Below are 20,011 nucleotides of genomic sequence, written 5' to 3' on the forward strand. Positions count from 1 at the left end.
TGCTGACAATTTCTTAGTGCATAATATACTCGTGAAATAACGGCGACAGCACAAAAATTTCGACACAAAAAGTATTTTTTTTTCGTATGGCCACTTCTACTTTTCTTATTTTTTCTTGTAATCACTGATCCAAATGGAGTACTTTGTCATACAATGATTTCAACCTCTATCTATAATTTCGGCTGTAGGGACATATGAAAAGTTGAAAAAATCCCCCGGCCAGTGTTGCCAGTCATTAGCTACAAAAATATTAAAGTGTCATTACTGCAAGTACGTTAGATTTGCTGCAGTTGTTTAATCATAAATGTTTTTAACATTTTAGAAGGTTCCACCTAAATCACTCTGGGGCCGCGAATCTGTTTTGAAAAGAAATCCTTTCCAACCTTCAAAATTTAGGGTACTTTAGAGAATATGAAAGGTTTATTACGAAATTATATTTATAACCATACCCGATGCGAGCCCGCAAAATCACCTCTGAAATCGTCAAACTTCAAAGTTAGATATCTGGGCGGCCATTTTTTAATCTTATAATTATGCGAAAACAATATGAATATTGCAAGAAAAATAAATATCCCAAAATCAACATATGCAGCGCGGCCGCCATCTTGATTTTACTAGAGGTCATATTTTTACACTGGGGAATTTTAAAAAAATATGTCATACATTGCAAACTTCTACCTCTTACCTTTAGGGAGAGAGACTTAAATATAGCTCCCGATTGAAAAAATCCTAGGGCCGGTGCTGCCAGTCGATGGCGAAGAAAATGACCAAATACCGCCACTGCGAAGCTTCACCAGGTGCAATTTTTTCATTAAAAATTTTGTTCCTTCTTTTTAAAATTTCTTTTGTATGAAGTCTTAAAATTGATATGAGCATGAGGTACGAAATTGAACCTCGAAAAACTTCAGTGAGAGTTTGCGATGGCGTCCTCAGAAGCTCTAGGCTGCATCATCGCAATTGTGGGATATTCGAATTCAAAATAGTGCTATTTTTGGTAGTTGATTCGGGTAAGCGAAAAATAATTTATCCGGATTGGTAAATTTAGAGATATTTTAAAAAATGGAACAGCGAAAATTTCACAAAAACGACCGCAAAGCGAGCGATCAAACACAGGCATGCGGGTTCTTATTTTTCTACTCGCTGTTCTTTTATCACACAGAAAATCCCTCGAAGACGATACTGATATTGATTAAAAATGCCATAAGCCAAAAGTCGGTAACCATGGTGCGGCCGCCATCTTGGACTTCGAAAATTCAGATTCTTTCGAAGGTTACGTGAGGAAATACGGAAACTCTGCGATATATCACGCACGAATCTCTATCTCGACTCCTTTCTTGAGAACGGCCGCGTCGATCGGTCGGGGAAGTCGCAGGATTATAGATAATAATAATAACTTTATGAAAAATATTTGAATAAATTTAAAAAGTACTATATATTTTAAATGATTGTTAAAAAGGTTCGTTTAAAGTTAACATTTTTCACGATTATATAAATTTTGTTATCCAATTTAGTCATAAAGCCCCGCAAACTCGAAATCCACGAGCTAGTTACTTATGAAAACTATGTTTGTCAAATACGACGCCAGAAGTATTGACTAATCGATAATTAATCGTCTGTCAAAGACAAGTATGAAACTTTTCTTTGATGAACTTTCAGCTGAATCGATATGAGTTGGGATAGAATCGATTTTATTTCGCCCACGTCTCGGTCACCATTGTATCGGACAACATATTTAAACGATATATAAATAATTGATTAGACTTTTTACTGAAAAAACTTGTATAGACTCTTTTATTTTTTGGGTTTATAAACATTGGAAATCCTATATAATTAATGCATAAAGTGTGAAAAATATTGTATTGTATCCCGTGAATCAAACCCGCTACATACATGTAATATTTGATCAGTTTCTATTTATTCTTTCTAATAATGTCTGTGTATATTAATAAATATTATGTTTCAATCGTATACGTGAGCGTTTTTCTTTCTGACCGATGGACGCCCACGGCCAGGTTATAGGCTTTCGCCAATGGGCGCCACTATGGCCGGACTTACATTGTCCGCATTCAGCTACTATCCGCGTATCTTAACTGTGCTGTCGGTCCACCAAGAGTACCCACGTCGCCAACCAATCAACCTTACTGAATATTGATTCCTTCATCACCTTCCGCCAGGAATACTTTGAGCTGCTAGTAACCTTATTTTATTCTCATACACCATGATTTTGTCATGGAAAGACCTATACTAGGGATTTGTCTATGAAATCTAATCGTGTATATGATTCGTATACGAATAAAAGCAACCGACATAAGACATAAGTTGTATAATTTGTTGTAAGACCACAGCGCGCATAAGAGATTACCGCCGGAGCCTTAAGATTCTGGAGTAGAGATGTCGGAACGGAAAACCTTGGACTTCGGTACACGAGGCCGTCAGAAGATGTGCAGGTCATTTCCTACCTGATCTCCTGGAAGTCTATGGGGGAGGTTTATATCCAACATCAACATTCAATGTTTGAAATAATGATGATAGTCTTGCGTTTCAAATTTTTTTTTAGCTAATGGACGCTCACTGCAAGGTATAAATCTCCCCCTAGAGCCCCACGAGGACCGGATTTGCGCTGCACGCATCCTTACTCCAGACATAGCAATCTCCATTTCTCTCTTGATGACCTTGAGCCATCTCATGAGGCACGTCGTAAATGACCACGTTTCGAATTTCTGTCTTTTTTGGCAACACACGCCTTTTATATAAATCGTTTTAATTTTTTTCTAGATGATTAATCACTAATATTAGTTTCATTTCTACTGTCAGTTCTATTTATGTCCACAAATATCGAATGTTTTCTTAATGTGTGATAATTTTATTAAGTAATATACTTTTGTAAGCCGATAGATGTTTATAGCAAGGCGTGGAATCCAGGGACTTTCTCCGACTTTCACTTTGTCGTCGATCCACTTAATGGGTACCTATGCTTAATAATAATTATTATTTTTAAATCATATGGAATCGAAACAATGAACATAGCGAAGGCCGCGAAGGCAAAGCTAATTTCTGTAAGCTCTAATATAAATCAATTTACAAACAAATTTCCATAAAGAATCACTTTTAATGATATGTTCGTTTCGAAATACAATCACAATAATATTACTTATATACTATTATATATTAAAACACTAAAACAGGGCAATATAAGCATGAATGTATGTAAACTGTTTTATCTTCACTGGACTGCAATTTTCTACTACAAAACAAAGTTTAATGTACAGTTACATATTTAAAAAAAATTAGCAGAACGGTAAGCGTATTTTATGTAAGCAGGTGTATGGCAACACCGGAAGTTATTACGTCAAATGTCAGAAATATTGCCAGAAAGCAAAACAAATGAAGCATAGGTAAATAAAAATAAAAATTGGGATATTTTCTATTGAAAGTTAATACCTATTAAGAATATATATTTATATTGGCGGTAAATTCTTAAACATCATTTTTATTAGAACAACTAACTTACAAAAGCTTCTACCTTAAATATATAATTAATACACATGTGGTTGCATTACATGAAATTGTCACACAAGACAATAAAACTGCACCCGTTTAATATACGAATTGCTTGTAGCAAAACATTTTTTTAATAATCATATAAAAAAAATATTTTATCGTAATACGACATTAAATCATTGTTGCCAATCTTAAATATTAACAAAACATTTTTTAGAAATACTTTAATAAATAAACATGTAAAAGATAAATTCGAAAAAGAGTGCCCTTATCGTGCCGAAGAACCACAAATTTGAATGAAAAATCATCAAAAATTAATACGTTAAACATAAAAAAAGATCCTTAAAAAAAGTGGAATGGTTGAATATAGAAATGCTGTGAATGTACACATACTTAGTGCCATTTTATATAAACATTCCAAACCCATATACAAGAAACATACGAATAAAATAGGATAAAATTAATATAAATCATAAAAGTATTATAATGAAAATCAAATTGTAAATGTAAAGTATGAATAACTAGAATTTAATTTATCGCAAATAACTGCCAAAGATGAAGTCGGTTGGACAATGGTAACTTATATGAATCATCGAATGCGATACGACGGCGTATATATAATAAATGACATATTTCCTCTTTTTTTATAAGGTAGATGAAATTCTTAAAAAAAATTGACTTTAAAAACAACTTAGAAAAAAAATTATGAAATACATGTTGAATATAAATAAATTTTGTTACAATTCAAATTATTAGGGACTGTACCAAAAATTTCAACATATCTGTTAGTTTTCCTTTGCTAGATTCCTTCGTTTTCCCCTAATTGTATTTTATTGCTATATACATTTTTCTGTAAGTGTTGTAAAAATTAGAAGGAAAAAGATTTTTAAATGGTTCGAGCTGGAACTAATAATTTGTGAAAAAAATGTATTTATTGTTGAAAAAAAACCCCCGGAAAAAAGTTAGGTTAGGTTAGGTTAAGTGTGGGAAGATCATGTAGTGATCCCCGATCGGGAGATACCGTAAATAAGAATCCCATAGAACCCTGTCCTCTTCCCAGAAGCCCCAGAGATTTCCTCCGAAACCAAAAACAAGTTGGGTTAGCAGGTATGTTGCTGACTTGTAATATACTTGGACTAAGACAGCTATTAGCGGTAACTAGATTTTAAATTACAAAACATTCTATAGCATTCATATCGCATTCGCTTTCTATGTGACGGATGCCCTAATCTCTTATATTTGAGAGTTTTAAAACAATTTTCAAAGAGATATCCGGACGGCATATTGCACGTTCGTAACATTTAATATTAACTATAGATATTCTGTGCGATGGTAACAATTTGAACAGTGATATGAAATATATATGTTTCGATGTACATGATTGTCGAAGATTATTGAAGAAACGCTAACTATTGAAAACAGTAGCGGTCCGAGTCAAGATAGATATGTCTACCACTATTTGCTATGCTAATTGCTTTGACCGGGTAATAAGCCATGTTTTAAACTTACTTTATATTTCACATCACTGGCCTGAATCGTCTTTGCCTATATGTAATGGGGATGTCTAATAATTATATTGTAAAACATAATAGGAACATCAGCTAACGGGTGTCACTCTGCCAATCTAGGGCCTGTTCTTGAACAGTTCGTCGACTACTGCCGGATCAGCTAATGTGGAAGTATCTCCTATATCGTGATCTCCGAGCGCGATTTTCCTAAGGATCCTACGCATGATCTTCCCGGATCTGGTCTTTGGTAGTCCCGGGGCGTACTGGATGACGTCAGGGGCAGCGAACGCTCCAATACGCTGGCGGACGCGTTTCTTTAAGCAGCTGACCAGATCGTCGTCGAACTTGGCTCCGTCGTTGAGGATCACGAAGCAGTAGAGAGATTCCCCTTTGATGGGATGAGGTTTGGAGACGACGGCAGCTTCAGAGACGCGCGGCTCTTCCGTCAGAACGCCCTCCACCTCGGCCGTGGACATGAGATGTCCAGAAACGTTAAGCATGTCATCTATGCGGCCGGTCACCCATAGGAAGCCGTCTTCATCACGTTTGGCACCTGGAATATACTCTTCTATCAATGAAACTATTTTTTTTCTCCTTTATAACAGGTAAAGTTTGCTATAGCGTGCCCTCACTTTTACAGTGTTCTACTTAAAAAACAGTCACGTATAGATGGAAAATCTTTAAAGGTGTGAATGTATAGTGCATTTGACAGCCAAATGCTTTAATGATTTTACATCTATTTTTCTAATCATCCTATATAAAGTGATCACTCTGAAATATGTTATGTTTCACAATTTTGTTTCTATTCCAATGCGATAGTCTAATAATTTCTGCCAGTATAAAGTCTGCTGTTAAGTTATTCATGTCGAAACCATTCATACGGTAATTGACAGAGCTTTAAACCATTGACAACTATGACCAATATATCCTCATGTATTTGGAGGAATGCTAGCGTAAAATAATACAAAACTCACCATCTCCAGTACAGTAGTAACCGGGAAATTTGGAGAAATATACTTTCTCGTAACGATCGTGATCACCGAACAGCGTCCTCATGATGGAAGGCCAGGGTCGGGAGAACACCAGGTAACCCTCGCCGGGGCCCTCGATCTCTTTGCCGTTATCGTCCAGCAGGGTCGGTTGGACTCCGAAGAACGGAAATCCCTGATGACAAACGAACTTCTTATAAACACGTATAACACTTTTCTTTCATATTTATATATTTTAGGGGGACCGGAAAGCAATGTCATTTCTATCGACATATACAGAAAAACTGATTGATTTGTTACCGCTCCAGCATTGATTTCTATACTAGATGACAAAAGGTCGTTGATAACGAAGGTGAAGATATTGTTGATTAGAAATCAAAATTTGTTAAAAATTTAGTCGAGTGAATTTAACTTAAAAAAGGAATATTTAATGGAATCAGGCGTTACCTTGCGGAAGTCCATTCTAAGTAAGAAAAGGACCAATATTTAGCCACTTCCGCACATGCAGTGGTAGTCGTGCAACAAAATACACCGCCCGCCAGCCCGCTGATAAATGCGTATGCGGCAAACAATGCGAATCACACAACCGCCACCGCCAAATTACTCAACACGTGTTTCACCCCTCCACGGGGCATCTCCAGGAGTTATGTTACACCGATTAGTGCCAAACACAGATTCTGAGTAAAAAGGAACTTTACTTTCCGGCCCCCCTGACATAATATATATTAATAAAAGAGAAATATCCATCTATATATCGACCTATCACGACATCTCTAACAATAAGGCTTCGCAGTTTCAGCCCATAGATGCCCACTGCAAGGCAAAGATATATATGGGGGATATATTATGATCACTCGCTTGGCAGTGGGGTTGGCGATTGTGGTGTTTTATTACGGTAGACAGAGAACGCTGCTACCCATCATCTGAAAACCTGTTTATTAGCTGTGGCAGTCCTATATATGGAATCGAAGACACGACCTACTATCTCCTATTGCTTTGCTACCATTGCCACATAAGGCTTGAAACTGACGCGTGGGTTGAGCGCTAATTGGTTATAAGTTCGTGTTAAGCTTACAGCTGCTCCTGGCTTCATGGGTGTAGATCCAGGGAGGCTGGTGAGCACGTGGCCTCCGGTCTCCGTCTGCCAGAAGGTGTCAACGATGGAACAACGTTCGTTGCCGATCATGGAATAGTACCACATCCATGCTTCAGGATTGATAGGTTCTCCAACGCTGCCTAGAACGCGAAGTGTCTTCAAGTTGTGCCTGAAATATATATAACACTGTAGCAGTAACTACACCTCACGTATACATTCTCCTCTAAAAATTACGTAAGGGTATGTCCATACCAAAGTTTCACAAACATTTTTGTGTCGTAGATCCCTTGTCATATTTTTCCGTGTTGGGTAGACCCCCTACTTACCTGATATTAATTTCCTGTAAATTTCTAACTGTAGTGAAGTTTATTGTAAAAAACTTAAAGTAAAAACACATGTTAATTTATACATTTTTTTATTGAATTTAAATTAAAACTACTCAAAATAAAATTTTGTATCTACTATACCAACTAAACCAATCTATTATACCAACATCCTACAACTTGCTCAATTTTATAAACATATATAATAATTTTTTTACTTCATAGGTACTTTTATAAATAATGTAAATGTTTTGATATTATAAAGTAGTATGATGTAAGTAAATAGGTACTATCAGTGTATGTGTTGAGATCCACTATCGTGGACCCCCATTTTCATTTCATGGACCCCCAAACTTTTTTTTTCGCTGACGTAGACCCCTTGCAGGTTGTCATAAAGAGGGGTCGATATAGACCACTTTGGGAATCACTGGTATATACTTTTTCTCTTCAGATTTAGTAACATATATTGAACCATTTTAGCTGATAGAATTAATCGAAGTACGTGGAGTGAGCATAACATATGTTTTCAAATGTAATTATAAAAATGTAATCAAATACTACATATATATTGTATTGCTTTTGGCTTCAATGACTAGATCACAGGGGCGGAATGAGCTATGCACGTGGTTCCAGATTTATCTATGAATGAACGCACAAACGGACAGACGACCTAATGAATATCGTCCTATCCTATTGGGAATTTATATTGGAGCTCTATATCCAGTAGTGGGCTTAAATGATGGTGAAGTGAGGAAAAAGAGCGAAAAAATACAAATATTAGGTTAAAGATTTTATGTTGTAAAAATTAGCAAAGGTTATCTACTCTTTCATTCGTTCATGTCGAATGATAGTGCACACTGTAAGGCATAGATTTCCTCCAAAAAGATATATTTGGGGGATTTACCATATCACCTTCGTAGGTGGATTGGCGATCACAGTGCTGTATTATGGTACGTAGAGGGCGTTACTGCCGACTTTCTTTGGAAACTTATTTGTGAGCAATTGCAATCCTATTTAATTAATGCACAAAATGCGAATTATATAAGATGATAGCTCCCCCCAAAGATCGCTGCAATCGCTCTTGACCTTGACTATTTCGACGGTCCACTTAATGGGGAGGTGTTGGACCTCTGTCCACTACCAGCAGTGGACATAAGATATTTTAGAACCGGCGACATAAGTTTTATCTTCCTACCGTACCCTACCTGGCATATTTCAGGAGATCACTCATATTTGTGCGAATACTATTGTAAAAATTTCTAAGAAATCTTATCTATATACAGAATTATTACAATTGATGTGGCACGTGATTTAAGTGTGTTATTAGGGTCATGTTCATCTAAATAAGTCCGCGGAACAGTGGTCCGCGAATACAGGATAATTATAAATAGGTTTAAAAGTTTTTTGCTGAAGTATACATACACTTTTTAAAGTTTTTACGCATATATTCATCATGTATATAGGAAATGTCAACATTAATGTTGATTCATCACGATATCTCCGAAACCAAGGCTTTGAACTTTAAAATTTTGTATAAATATTTCGTTTGTCAAGTTGAAATCAGCTAAGAACGGTTTTTACGAAATTCTAACCGCAAGTGGAGTTGAATGTTAAGTTCGAATCGAGCGAGAGACAATTTCACCTTAGTTGCAATCTAGATTTATACGAAATAGCACTAGTAAACGTGTCATGTTTTGCGACAAAGACATCAATGCTCTCTGAAACTCGTGTTGACTCGTGTTTATCTTTAATTTATTCTTTGCCGTGAGAGTTTAGACGAGGTCGCTCCATTCTATGGCGTCGGTGGCATTACAATACAGTCTAGACTTCTGTTGACAGTTTCACATTGTACGCCAGCTGATGCATGTGTTTGACATATGACATTCAGTTCAATAGTCTTTGCGTGCAATCTATGTGTTAGAATCAAGATAAAAACATCTATTCAACTGGTGAAACGTGGTTAAAAAATACGCGTGTGTCATATATTAAGTATTGTATGATTGAAGAAAAAAATATACGATTTATTTTTATAAATAACTCGTGTATCTTTTAACAAGGATGATGTATGTTTAAAAAAAGTTCATTGTTTATATTTTCTTTAAAGTCAAAGGTCGTTGTTGAATATTTCTTTTATAAAATAGAAAATGTTTCTTCACCTAATGCGGTATTTATATCGTAAATCTTATCACTCCAATCGCAGGACTTCTCCACAGCTAAGACACCCCAGCCGATTTTTAACACGTTCGCCGCCGCTTCACCCATATTTGGGTGACGGGTGTGCTTCAACGGGGTCCGCGTCACCCAGATATGGGTGATGTTTTTTTGTTCATGTTAAATAAGATTTTCAGTTGCATTTGTAAAAGAAATTTAATGGAACATACTCTGAGAGAATATGCAGCATAAAACTATCAAACAAGTTTTATATATATGTACATGGTTCATGCAAAACTGTGATGATCTTGAACAGTTTAGACAGTTGGTTATTGTTTTAAGATTTTGTCTCGCTTATTTTCTTTCGACAATTTGCCTGTTCTTCTGATAACACAGGGCGCATTTCCATTTTACAGTCCATCCCTGCTGGTCTAGCGAATCACCAAGCATTGAGGCATTTTTCTCCTTTTGTGTTTATTAGTGTTGAGCACAGTATGTTTCGAGTGCAACCAATTTGTGATAACAAGTTCCCTGAATTTTTTTGGTCACCTACAGTTACACTTGTGCCCGCGAAAACTCAACCAACGTGTTCAAAGCGGCCTCTTGTTTTTTTCTTTTGTTAAATGAGTTGTAGTATCTATTAATTGTATAATTTAGGATGTTTTGATCAAAATGTTTACTTACTTTTTGACATGCTGGTCACCGAATTTCGTGAGGGCCCTGATGGCGGTGGGTGCGGTGTAGAACTGTGTGACGCGGTATTTCTCAATCAGCGACCAGTATCGATCGTTATCCGGATAGAATGGTGTTCCCTCGAACTGCGAACAAAATACACATGAATGATTTTTCTGGCTAACACTACTGTCCATGTGCCAGAATCTCTATTACCTTAAGTTACCTTAAGTTCTATAAAATGACCAGGTTCAAAGGCCCCACGAAGGATCTTTAACTTGGGCTATCATTCATTAATATAACCTGTTTAGTATTCCGATGAATGGACGAACTTCGACTTAGTCCGTTGATATCGACTGACTAATATAACTGCCACTTTGAAAAGCGTAAGCGAAGTGGCAGCGGCGAAAGAGGCTCCATCAACGCTATTTTTTTAAATCAAAATATTCTTTACTCGAATAGGCTATTACAGGCACTTTTAATAGTCAATCAATATAAAATGTCGGCATTGTTGTCCCTACAGGAAGCTACCAGCTCGTAAGGCAGTTCTGCTGAGAGCTGCCGAGAAACACAACAGTTGCTCTTAACAAATATATATAAAGAGTCGACAATAATTAGCTTGAGTGAGCATCGACAAGATTTAAATATATATCGCATACAATAATATATCGTTTTAAATTTCACTAGAGGCAGATCTAAAATAGATCGTTGTATTTTGTTATACATGTGTATGCTTTGTGCAATAACATATACTATCTAGAATGATCGAGGTGTGATGACTCTTGCGAGGAGGTTACCTCGCCTATGAGGAGAACGATTTGTTGTTGAACAGTTGTGGAATGTTTTGTAAGATGGTTGTCTTGAAGTGGTCGGGATGTTTGGTGATTAGAGTCGTCACCGTTTCAGGAGTGATGTTCATCATTCTAATTTCCTATGATCGGTATTGCACTGCCCAGGACCTCAACTATATCGTCAATTTACCTAGTGGGGCCTACTCACACCGCGTCTACCGGCTGGTCACCACCCAGGAAACTTTCGGCTCCAATGCGACACATCACTCGTGAAATGTTTACGAGTGATGAGCCCTGTTTACTGTAATTTCAGATGAGCAATTCTTCGATCTACATCGGAAGCCTTGGTGTCCCTTATTAATGATAAAATATCTACAGCTGTAATAACTATTCCGATAATCGATCAAGTTGAAGTTCGATTTTTGAAACTTTTCCATACTCTGTGTTTGGCACTAATCGGTGTAACATAACTCTTGAAGATGCCCCGTGGAGGGGTGAAACACGTGTTGAGTGATTTAACAGTGGTAGTTGTGTGATTCGCATTGTTTGCCGCATACGCATTTATCAGCGGGCTGGCGGGCGGTGCATTTCATTGCACGACTACCACTGCATGTGCGGAAGTGGCTAAATATTGGTCCTTTTCTTACTTAGGATAGACTTCAGCGAGGTAACGCCTGATTCCATTAAATACTTTTCCATTACACTATGAAGGTTTCTTTAATCGATAATGAAGCTTTGAAATATATTACTATACAACTGTATTAACTATTTTGTGAAATTGATTACGGAGCTGTCACCTGGATCGAGCCTAAACGTAAACTCCTAAAAAACTCGACACAAAAGAGAGATTATCGTAGACTGTGCATATACGAATCCTAAAGTTGTTTAGACATGTCGCCTACAATGAGGACTCAGTGGATACGTTCCACGGTAATGCACGGAACTGCAAGACAAATGATCATCATGAACGCTCTCCGACGAGATGGACAGACATCATCAAAACTGTCACTGAATTGTCAGTAAATGATTGTATCCACTCTGTCAAACACCGACTTACATACTTAAGTTTAGCAAGAACAGCAGATTCACCAGGACCATCACCACTCTGATCAGAGTACACGAATAAGAAAAATATTTGAGCATTTTGAATTAAGGCACCTTTAAGTAAAATATGCCACTTTGGAGGTAGGTCAATTTGATTTTAGTTTATTAAATGGCGTACAGAAGTAGACAGTCAGGGTTGCCGGATGTCGCTATATGCGTGCAGCGTGAGACTGGACATCTTGGCTATTTTTGGGGGGAGCCTATATATCAAGCCATCCCATGTACTGATGTTACTCTGGTAGTACAATTCGTAGGCATCTATAAACAACTGATCCGTGTAACTTAATAAAGTTAATTTAAATAAATACATTTAAAAAACTTTTAAGTTAAACGGTTTTTTGATACCCATATTGTGGTGGTTGTGGAAAAATATGTACCTAGTCCGCCATATTGGAACGGCGTCCATCTTGAATTTTAAATTTTGAGATAATCATCGTGTTTTACTAGTGTAGCCCTTTTATTTGATACCCATATCGAGGGGGTTAAGGAAAAATTAGGCCATCTTAGATTTATAATGTTATTGATTTTATCATATTGTATTGTCATCTAAATTAAATGTGTGTACCAAATTTCAGATCAATCTGACAACGGGAAGGTGCTTATATTTCAATTTCTAATTTTGATCCAAATAAATTCCGTACGGGGCGAACTAAATAAAACCGTTTAATTTATTGAATAATATATATTATTTATAATAAGTATATATAACTTAGATATATTGAATCGTAGTTTGATCAATAAAATAGAAGAGAAATAAAAATAAAAATATATTATTTATGGAAATGTGTGTAAATTTTTAAGCATGGCAACCTCGACTGGCGTTACAAACGATAACTATTTTATGGCAAACTCATGCGATTATTGATAAATGTAGACCATGAATTTAGAATCTGTGGAGTCGCGAAAAAATATTATTTTATATATTTTATTTGTATACATTTTATTATGTCTCCCGCTAAATAATATCGTGTAAATTTATTTATTGTCTGTTTTGATATCACATTAATAATCGAGCTGTTAAATTTTACTTTGTTAATTTTTACTTTCACTGGAAGTGGGCAGTGACCGGCCATATTGGCAATCAAAAATAAAGCCTTGCAATGGGCGTCTATCAGCTGATATGTTGATGATAATATTCGTGATCACCATAATTTATGCTATAGAACGTTATGTGGACATGGGCTAGATTTGAAATAGTTTGGTTGGAAGTAGTGTCTTGTGTTGACTTTGATAAAGTCTATTCATCTTGAACATATTCCGCTGTTCGTATTGGTTCGTGGCGTCTACTTCTGTACATAGTTTGATTATTACCACTTCAAATTTGATTTTAATCCTTTCCATTGCTCGTTATGTTAATGTGAACTTGTTAATGAGCTCCAATGATAATTAAATGTACGATAAACTGTTCTATTATTATTATCCGTATTTAAATTCTATTGTCGCGTGGTGACGGTTAGATCCCATGATTTTGCGGTTTATCAGTTTGCTCTTAACAATGTATGGACATTATGATTATTTCGCTGATATAATTACATTGATAACAGCTCACAATGATTTTGCTGCGTGAAACATTTATCAAAGCAAGCCGCTCCATAGTTTTTTTGTTATTTATTTTATAACAGTTAAATCTGATTTATGATACCTTATTACAATCACCGTTTAGATTTAACTATCTTAACAAACGAAGTATTAGAAATACACAAAAATGACCAATTGATGTTTGTTGAAAGTACATAGTATGTTCGTGTGTTTTTAGTTTTTAGTTTTTAGTTTTAGTGTTTTTAGAGACGAAACTTCTTGATCGCAATGTAGTAAGAGAGAGGTTTTTAATTGAGGTTGAAGTTGGGGTGATGAATAGGAGGAGTACGTAAGACAATGTAAAGTATGTTAGAAGACTATAAGAGGAGTAAAGAAATAAAAGGAAAGATGTGAAATAATTAATTAAAAATTGTATGTTTCCTGTCACTAAACGAGATACAGGAGAACAAGGAGCCCTCAATGACGGGCGCCATTAAAACTGTTCAAGGTGCTGATGATCTCTTTAGCAGATTTAAGATCACACTCCTCTCCCTGCGTAATCAAATTTTAAATGATTCTGTCAACATTGTTATGGAAGACTATTCCGGAAATAAACCCTTCAGCAAAATATAGAAATTTCGCTTATATCTCCACTTATACAAGTTCATTATTGAATTTATATTTTTACGCAATATTCGAATTCGTCTATTACTTTTAATTCATAATCTTATTTTTAAAGTAAACTGTTGTTTTACCTGTAGGTTAATTTGTCACTTTTTAAGATATCTTTTTATTATTTTAACATTAAAGTAGCAAGCTGTCAGAGACTCTGAAAGCTGTTGAGAAGTGTCGGCTCTCTTGTAAATGAATTAACAATGCTTGATGTATACACTATGACGTAAACCTTGTAAATAAGGTAACAAACCAAGTTACAACATTAGGATGAACCCATGAAATTTATAATAATAAATTTGAGTAGTGGTATCTCAGAGGATGAGAACAGAGACTTGCAATCTTAAAGCGCGGGTTCAATTCTCGGAATACCATGATACACAATTTTTGCACTAGTTATATAGGATTACGTCTGCTCATAAAAAAGTTTCCAGAGGATGGATAGCAGCGTCCTCTGCGTACAAGTCTGCCAAGATTGGTGATCATGGTATATCCCCTAAAGATATCTTCGTGGGACGTCTATACCTAGTGGTGTATAATAAAAAAAAAGAACCAATATTTAGCCACCTCCGCACATGCAGTGGCAGTCGTGCAACAAAGTGCACCGCCCGCCAGCCCGTTGATAAATGCGTATGCGGCAAACAATGCGAATCACACAACTGCCACCGTCAAATCACTCAACACGTGTTTCACCCCTCCACGGGGCATCTTTACTCGTATGAGTTGTTACATCATCATCATCATCATGTTACATCATGCACTTTGTTGCACAACTACCACTGTATGTGCGGAAGTGGTTAAATATTGGTCCTTTTCTTACTAAGGATGGACTTCCGCGAGGTAACGCCTGATTCCATTAAATATCTAGTGGTGTATAGGCTGAAACGTCGATGAATAATAGACTTTGTAATTTTAGATTTGACTAAGAAACCTACCTTAGGTTTAAGATGTCTTGTGAAACGACATAGAAACTTTATTTAACTGTTCATTAAGAAATTTACTATTTAGCAATAGTGGATTCCGTTGGTTGCTTTTACAATAAAATAATACATACAGGCAAGTTACCTACAGTTCAGCCGCGGTAGAAAAAAAAAACCAAACGTCATTTGTTTTATCGATTGATCTAAGAATAAATACCCTTTCGCCGTATTCAAGGTAAAACACATTTAAAACTTTATATTGTTGTGTAATAGAAATTTTTACACAATCATTCCAATGTAAATATTTTCATTACTAAAATCGGTATATATTTAGAATTATTAACAAATTAAATGTATTGTATAAACCTAGTTTAATAAGTTGCAAATAGATTTTGAAACAAGGCAGCGGGGTCTAAAGTTTGTTGTCACGAAGAGAGCAATAGAGGGAGTTATTCTCGGAATTTCGTTGCGAGATCCAATCAGAAATAAGAAGATGCGCAGAAGAATAAAGATCAGCTATGTAGCTCGAAGAATTGCTCGTCTGAAGCTTGGCACATCGCAACCGATGGCTGTTGCTGCTGAAAGGTTATCGAGTCGGCAGACGACTCCAGGTAACTGGACTGATGACATGGTCAAGATCCGTGCGATGTAAAATGAAGGATACCCTATAATCTAATATATAAAATTCTCGTGTCACGGTGTTCGAACTTGAACTCCTCTGAAACGGCTTGACTGATTTTTACCAAATTTAATATGCGTATTCAGAAGGTCTGAGAATCGGCTACTATCTATTTTCCATACCCCTAAGTGATAAGGCTGGTCCACCCCTAAATTTTATTTTTAATTTTTCAGACAATTCTTTTTAGTTTTTATTTTATTATGATACAGCATACAAGAATACATACAACCATAAATTTTCACCCCTCTACGATCAACCCTTATTTTTTATTTGAAAATTAAAATATCAATTTTTTTTTTTGCAAAAAAACGTTTGCGGGATCAGCTAGTATCTTATAAAGTAATATTTTTTTATCTAATTAACATGTTGCTCTGATGGAATATGCACGTTTGGAAAACACTAACTTAAATATTAGGCTAATTATACCGATTTTTCTACGCAACTTTACGTGTAAAACTAGTAACCACACCTAACACAGTATAATTGTTATGTCCATATTACTCTTTTAAATTTAAACGTTATCTTCATATCTCACACTCGAAGTTTAGTTAGAACTGCTATTAACGTAATTAGAACGACGGTAATGATAATATGGATATGCCTGTTCATTAATATGTACTTTACTTTTTTATAAGAACATTAACATGCAAAAACTATAGATAGTGATACCATCGATAATAAGTGTAGCAAGAAGTCAATTTATTTTTTATAATTATATCAAATAAAACTTGTTTAATATATAATTAAAAGGTAAAACAATCGATTTTTTTAATCTTTACATTTTTACATGTAATTAAGTTTTTGAAGAATACGTCGACGTGTTTATTGTAAATATGTTCCTGTTTTACATTTATATCGTTTTTTTAGAGTCCTAAGATAACTAAATAGGTCACAATAAATGAATGTTGATATATGTCAAATGTCGTTATACGATTGGTATATTTAAATATACAACATATATACAAATAGGTTTCTCCAAAAGATATCTATGAGGTGATACGGTATATACCGTAATTGTACCGCTTGCGGGTCGACGATCGCAATGTGGTATTTTGGTACGAAAAGGACACTTCTGCAAATCCTTTGGGAACCTGCTAATGAGCAGTGGAAATCCATCGAACTCAATCCTCTACTGCTGGGATACCATTGTTATGGGCTAGTACACTAAATTACGTGTTCATCTTCAGGATATTTCTATGTTAATTATATAAGTCTTTTTAAAATCTTATGTCTAAAGCATATTATTGGTGGATTTTGAACAAAGAATTTTTTAATTGAATTTTATTAATTCAAAAATGGAATTCGTTTTTTTTAAATTCCCTTTTTGAACTTTTAATAACATGATAATTTTAAGTCAGTATTCTATTTTTTTCTAAGACTAAAATGTCATGTCCACATTAATATATACGTTTGAGTTTCCATAAACGTATCCACTTATTCTAGTCATAATTAACAAGTACACTGTTGATAAAAACGTATATTAGCACAAAACAATTCCAAAGCGATTGTTCATGCACATAATTTAAAATTAGACACATTCTTAGGTTAATGCGCCGACCTTGCGATACTATAGAAAACCTAATTAAAATAACTGTTTGTCACTTCACAGTCGTGATTTTTTTTTAATACACTATCGATCGACGAGGCACAGGTATTGTAACGACGGATCCAACTCTGTGATCGATGGTTCGAAATCGATTCGACAGATATTAGCAATTCAGAAACAGTTTTTTTTATATATTAAAAATTTAACTCGTTTCTTTGTGCAAATATTATTAATCCTTATTAATATTTAATCAAAACAATAAACGTAAAGAAGAAATATGAAGACATTCTACAATAGTATCAAGAGTTCGAATCTGAATTAATGATTTCGATCCAAAAAGTAGATTTTGAATAAATTTTGATCAACAAAACATTTTTTTAATTAATTCTAATTGGTATCGCTAGGGTTTTTTCCTTATAATGTTTTTTCGTGTTTACTGAACGTGCGTTGGTAGAAGGTTTGCCGCTATTTGATAAGGATCTTTCTTCTGCCAGCTGTCACAAGCGTTCTATTTATTATAGATTAAATATAGTTAACATTTATATATAAAAGATATAACTTATGACTCGCGTAAACTATACTTTCATACAAATTAAATGAGAAGGATAAAAGATGCGAATTCTAATAAAATTATAATTTTTTGTGGTGTGTGTAATGGCGCCCAAAAACGGAGACTAAAACAAATGCAAGTGCTAGTAGCGTTTATGATTCCAGCAAGTTTTTTAATTCTCCTTTATTGACATGCGTAGTTATCGACGGTATCGTGAATTCTGTGGTCGTACAATTTGAGCTGACTTGTTCTGGGCTACATCTGCCACAGCATCCAAGAGTTTGAAGTACTTATCGAGGTCTCAAGTAAGAGTTGCTTGAATTAATCTGACTAAATCTACGATACGCTAATATAAGTAGTCAAAGAGACAGTTTAAGTATCGAAAAATAGCAAAAAAAAACTTTAAAATCCCATGATCAAGTTGTAAAAGAAACTCACCATCACAGAAGTGGCGGCGTTGGCCAATGGAGCATACACCACGTATGTATGACCAGTGATCCATCCGACGTCAGCGGTGCACCAGTAGATATCCTTGTCGCGGTAGTCGAACACGTAGCGGAAGGTAGCGGTAGCGTAGAGGAGATACCCGGCGGTAGTATGCAACACACCTTTCGGTTTTCCAGTGGAACCACTACACACAAAGTTTTATCAACAAGTTAACTAAACTAAATTCTACGGAAACTTTTTTATGACCACTGTTCATAGTCCTATATAATTAAATCACGAAGTGTGAATATAAGATTGCAATTAATAATTATTACCACAAAAATATAAATGTAAGTAAATATTTAAATAATAAATTTTTAAAAAGTTTTTATGCCAATGTCATTTAACGTCAGGCATAATATGTGTGCGATCTTTGACATTTGACACTCCCAGAAAAAAAAAGTTACAAATGACAGTTTACCTAGTGTACAGCATGAAAAGAGGATCTTCAGCGTTCATCCATTCAGGAGGACAGATTGTAGATTGGCCGTCAACCAACTCATGCCACCAAACGTCTCTTTCTCCATTCCAGTTGTACTAAAAGAAATATATATTGTCAACCTAATTGATTTGTTTGATATTGATGGAAAAGATTATTGTTTTCTATACTCACAAGGCTAGCGATATCATCAGGCAGTTTACCACATGGAGTCACTCTCGCCAAATGGGAGACGACAATACACATGTTGACAGTGTGGTTGTACTTCGTCTTGGCCTTTCCCATGGCTTCGTCGCAAATTCTCTTCAGCTCCAAGAGTTTCTCGCCGCGCCATGCGCCGTCCGAGGTGACGAGGATCTTCGCTTTGCAGTCCGACATGCGCTCAGCCAAAGAATCGGATGAGAATCCAGCGAACTAAGAAAATAAAAAGAATCATTGTCACTTGAGTCTCTTTCGAACATTCCCAATAGAAAGGATTGGAAGCGGACATCTAGCGTTTTCCGTTATTCAAAAACACCATAAGTAGTTATTTGTATAACCACACAATTATATAATACAAAATTTTTATCTTATTGTCACGTCCGACATTATTACGAGGCGTATGAGTGTAAAGTAATTGAGTAAGTGATGTACGCAGCCAATATAATGAGGAAGTTATATAATGTTGTTGACACAATAAGAATGGCGAAGTAACTTCGGAGTAACGAATTGTGGATATAACTGGATACAGTTCAAGGTCCTGGGAATCTTTTCCGAAACCGCTATATCGCTTCTTATGTGCGAGAGAAGAGAGAGTGTTGAGTGAGTATAGTAGAGCTGTCAGAGCTCGCCATAGTATGCTCTTTATCTCTCAGCTCCCACAGTGTTTTCCTAAAGCGCGGTACAGCGGTATCGGTAGCAGTTTAATAACCATTTTTACTAATGACAAGAGATCTTATATACACCTAAAAATTTCCTCAGAGTCTTTTTTAACTACAATACAGTGTTGTTTATATTATTACATATTAAATGATGAACAGTGGTATTTCTAAATCAGAAATAAACTACTCTTCATCCAACATAAAGT

The 20,011-nt window shown here is 35.5% G+C and overlaps 1 protein-coding gene across 1 annotated transcript in view; it reads right to left on the bottom strand.

Moving 5' to 3' along the window:
* Positions 1-4,223: 4,223 nt before the first annotated feature.
* The window catches only part of AcCoAS (acetyl coenzyme A synthase), a 31,541-nt gene continuing 15,753 nt past the window's right edge, over positions 4,224-20,011 (bottom strand). The window contains exons 3-9 of the mRNA XM_068776481.1: positions 19,120-19,359; positions 18,928-19,043; positions 18,459-18,651; positions 10,253-10,386; positions 7,074-7,263; positions 5,984-6,173; positions 4,224-5,562 (exon numbers count right to left, since the gene is read on the bottom strand). Of these exons, the coding sequence (XP_068632582.1) occupies positions 5,126-5,562; positions 5,984-6,173; positions 7,074-7,263; positions 10,253-10,386; positions 18,459-18,651; positions 18,928-19,043; positions 19,120-19,359 (1,500 nt within the window). The 3' untranslated portion in view covers positions 4,224-5,125. The remainder of the gene's footprint in view (positions 5,563-5,983; positions 6,174-7,073; positions 7,264-10,252; positions 10,387-18,458; positions 18,652-18,927; positions 19,044-19,119; positions 19,360-20,011) is intronic.

Source organism: Battus philenor, unplaced genomic scaffold, assembly GCF_028537555.1.
Source record: "Battus philenor isolate CCGP_79_NKW_IND1 unplaced genomic scaffold, ilBatPhil1.0.hap1 SCAF_1, whole genome shotgun sequence".
Lineage (NCBI taxonomy): Eukaryota > Metazoa > Arthropoda > Insecta > Lepidoptera > Papilionidae > Battus > Battus philenor.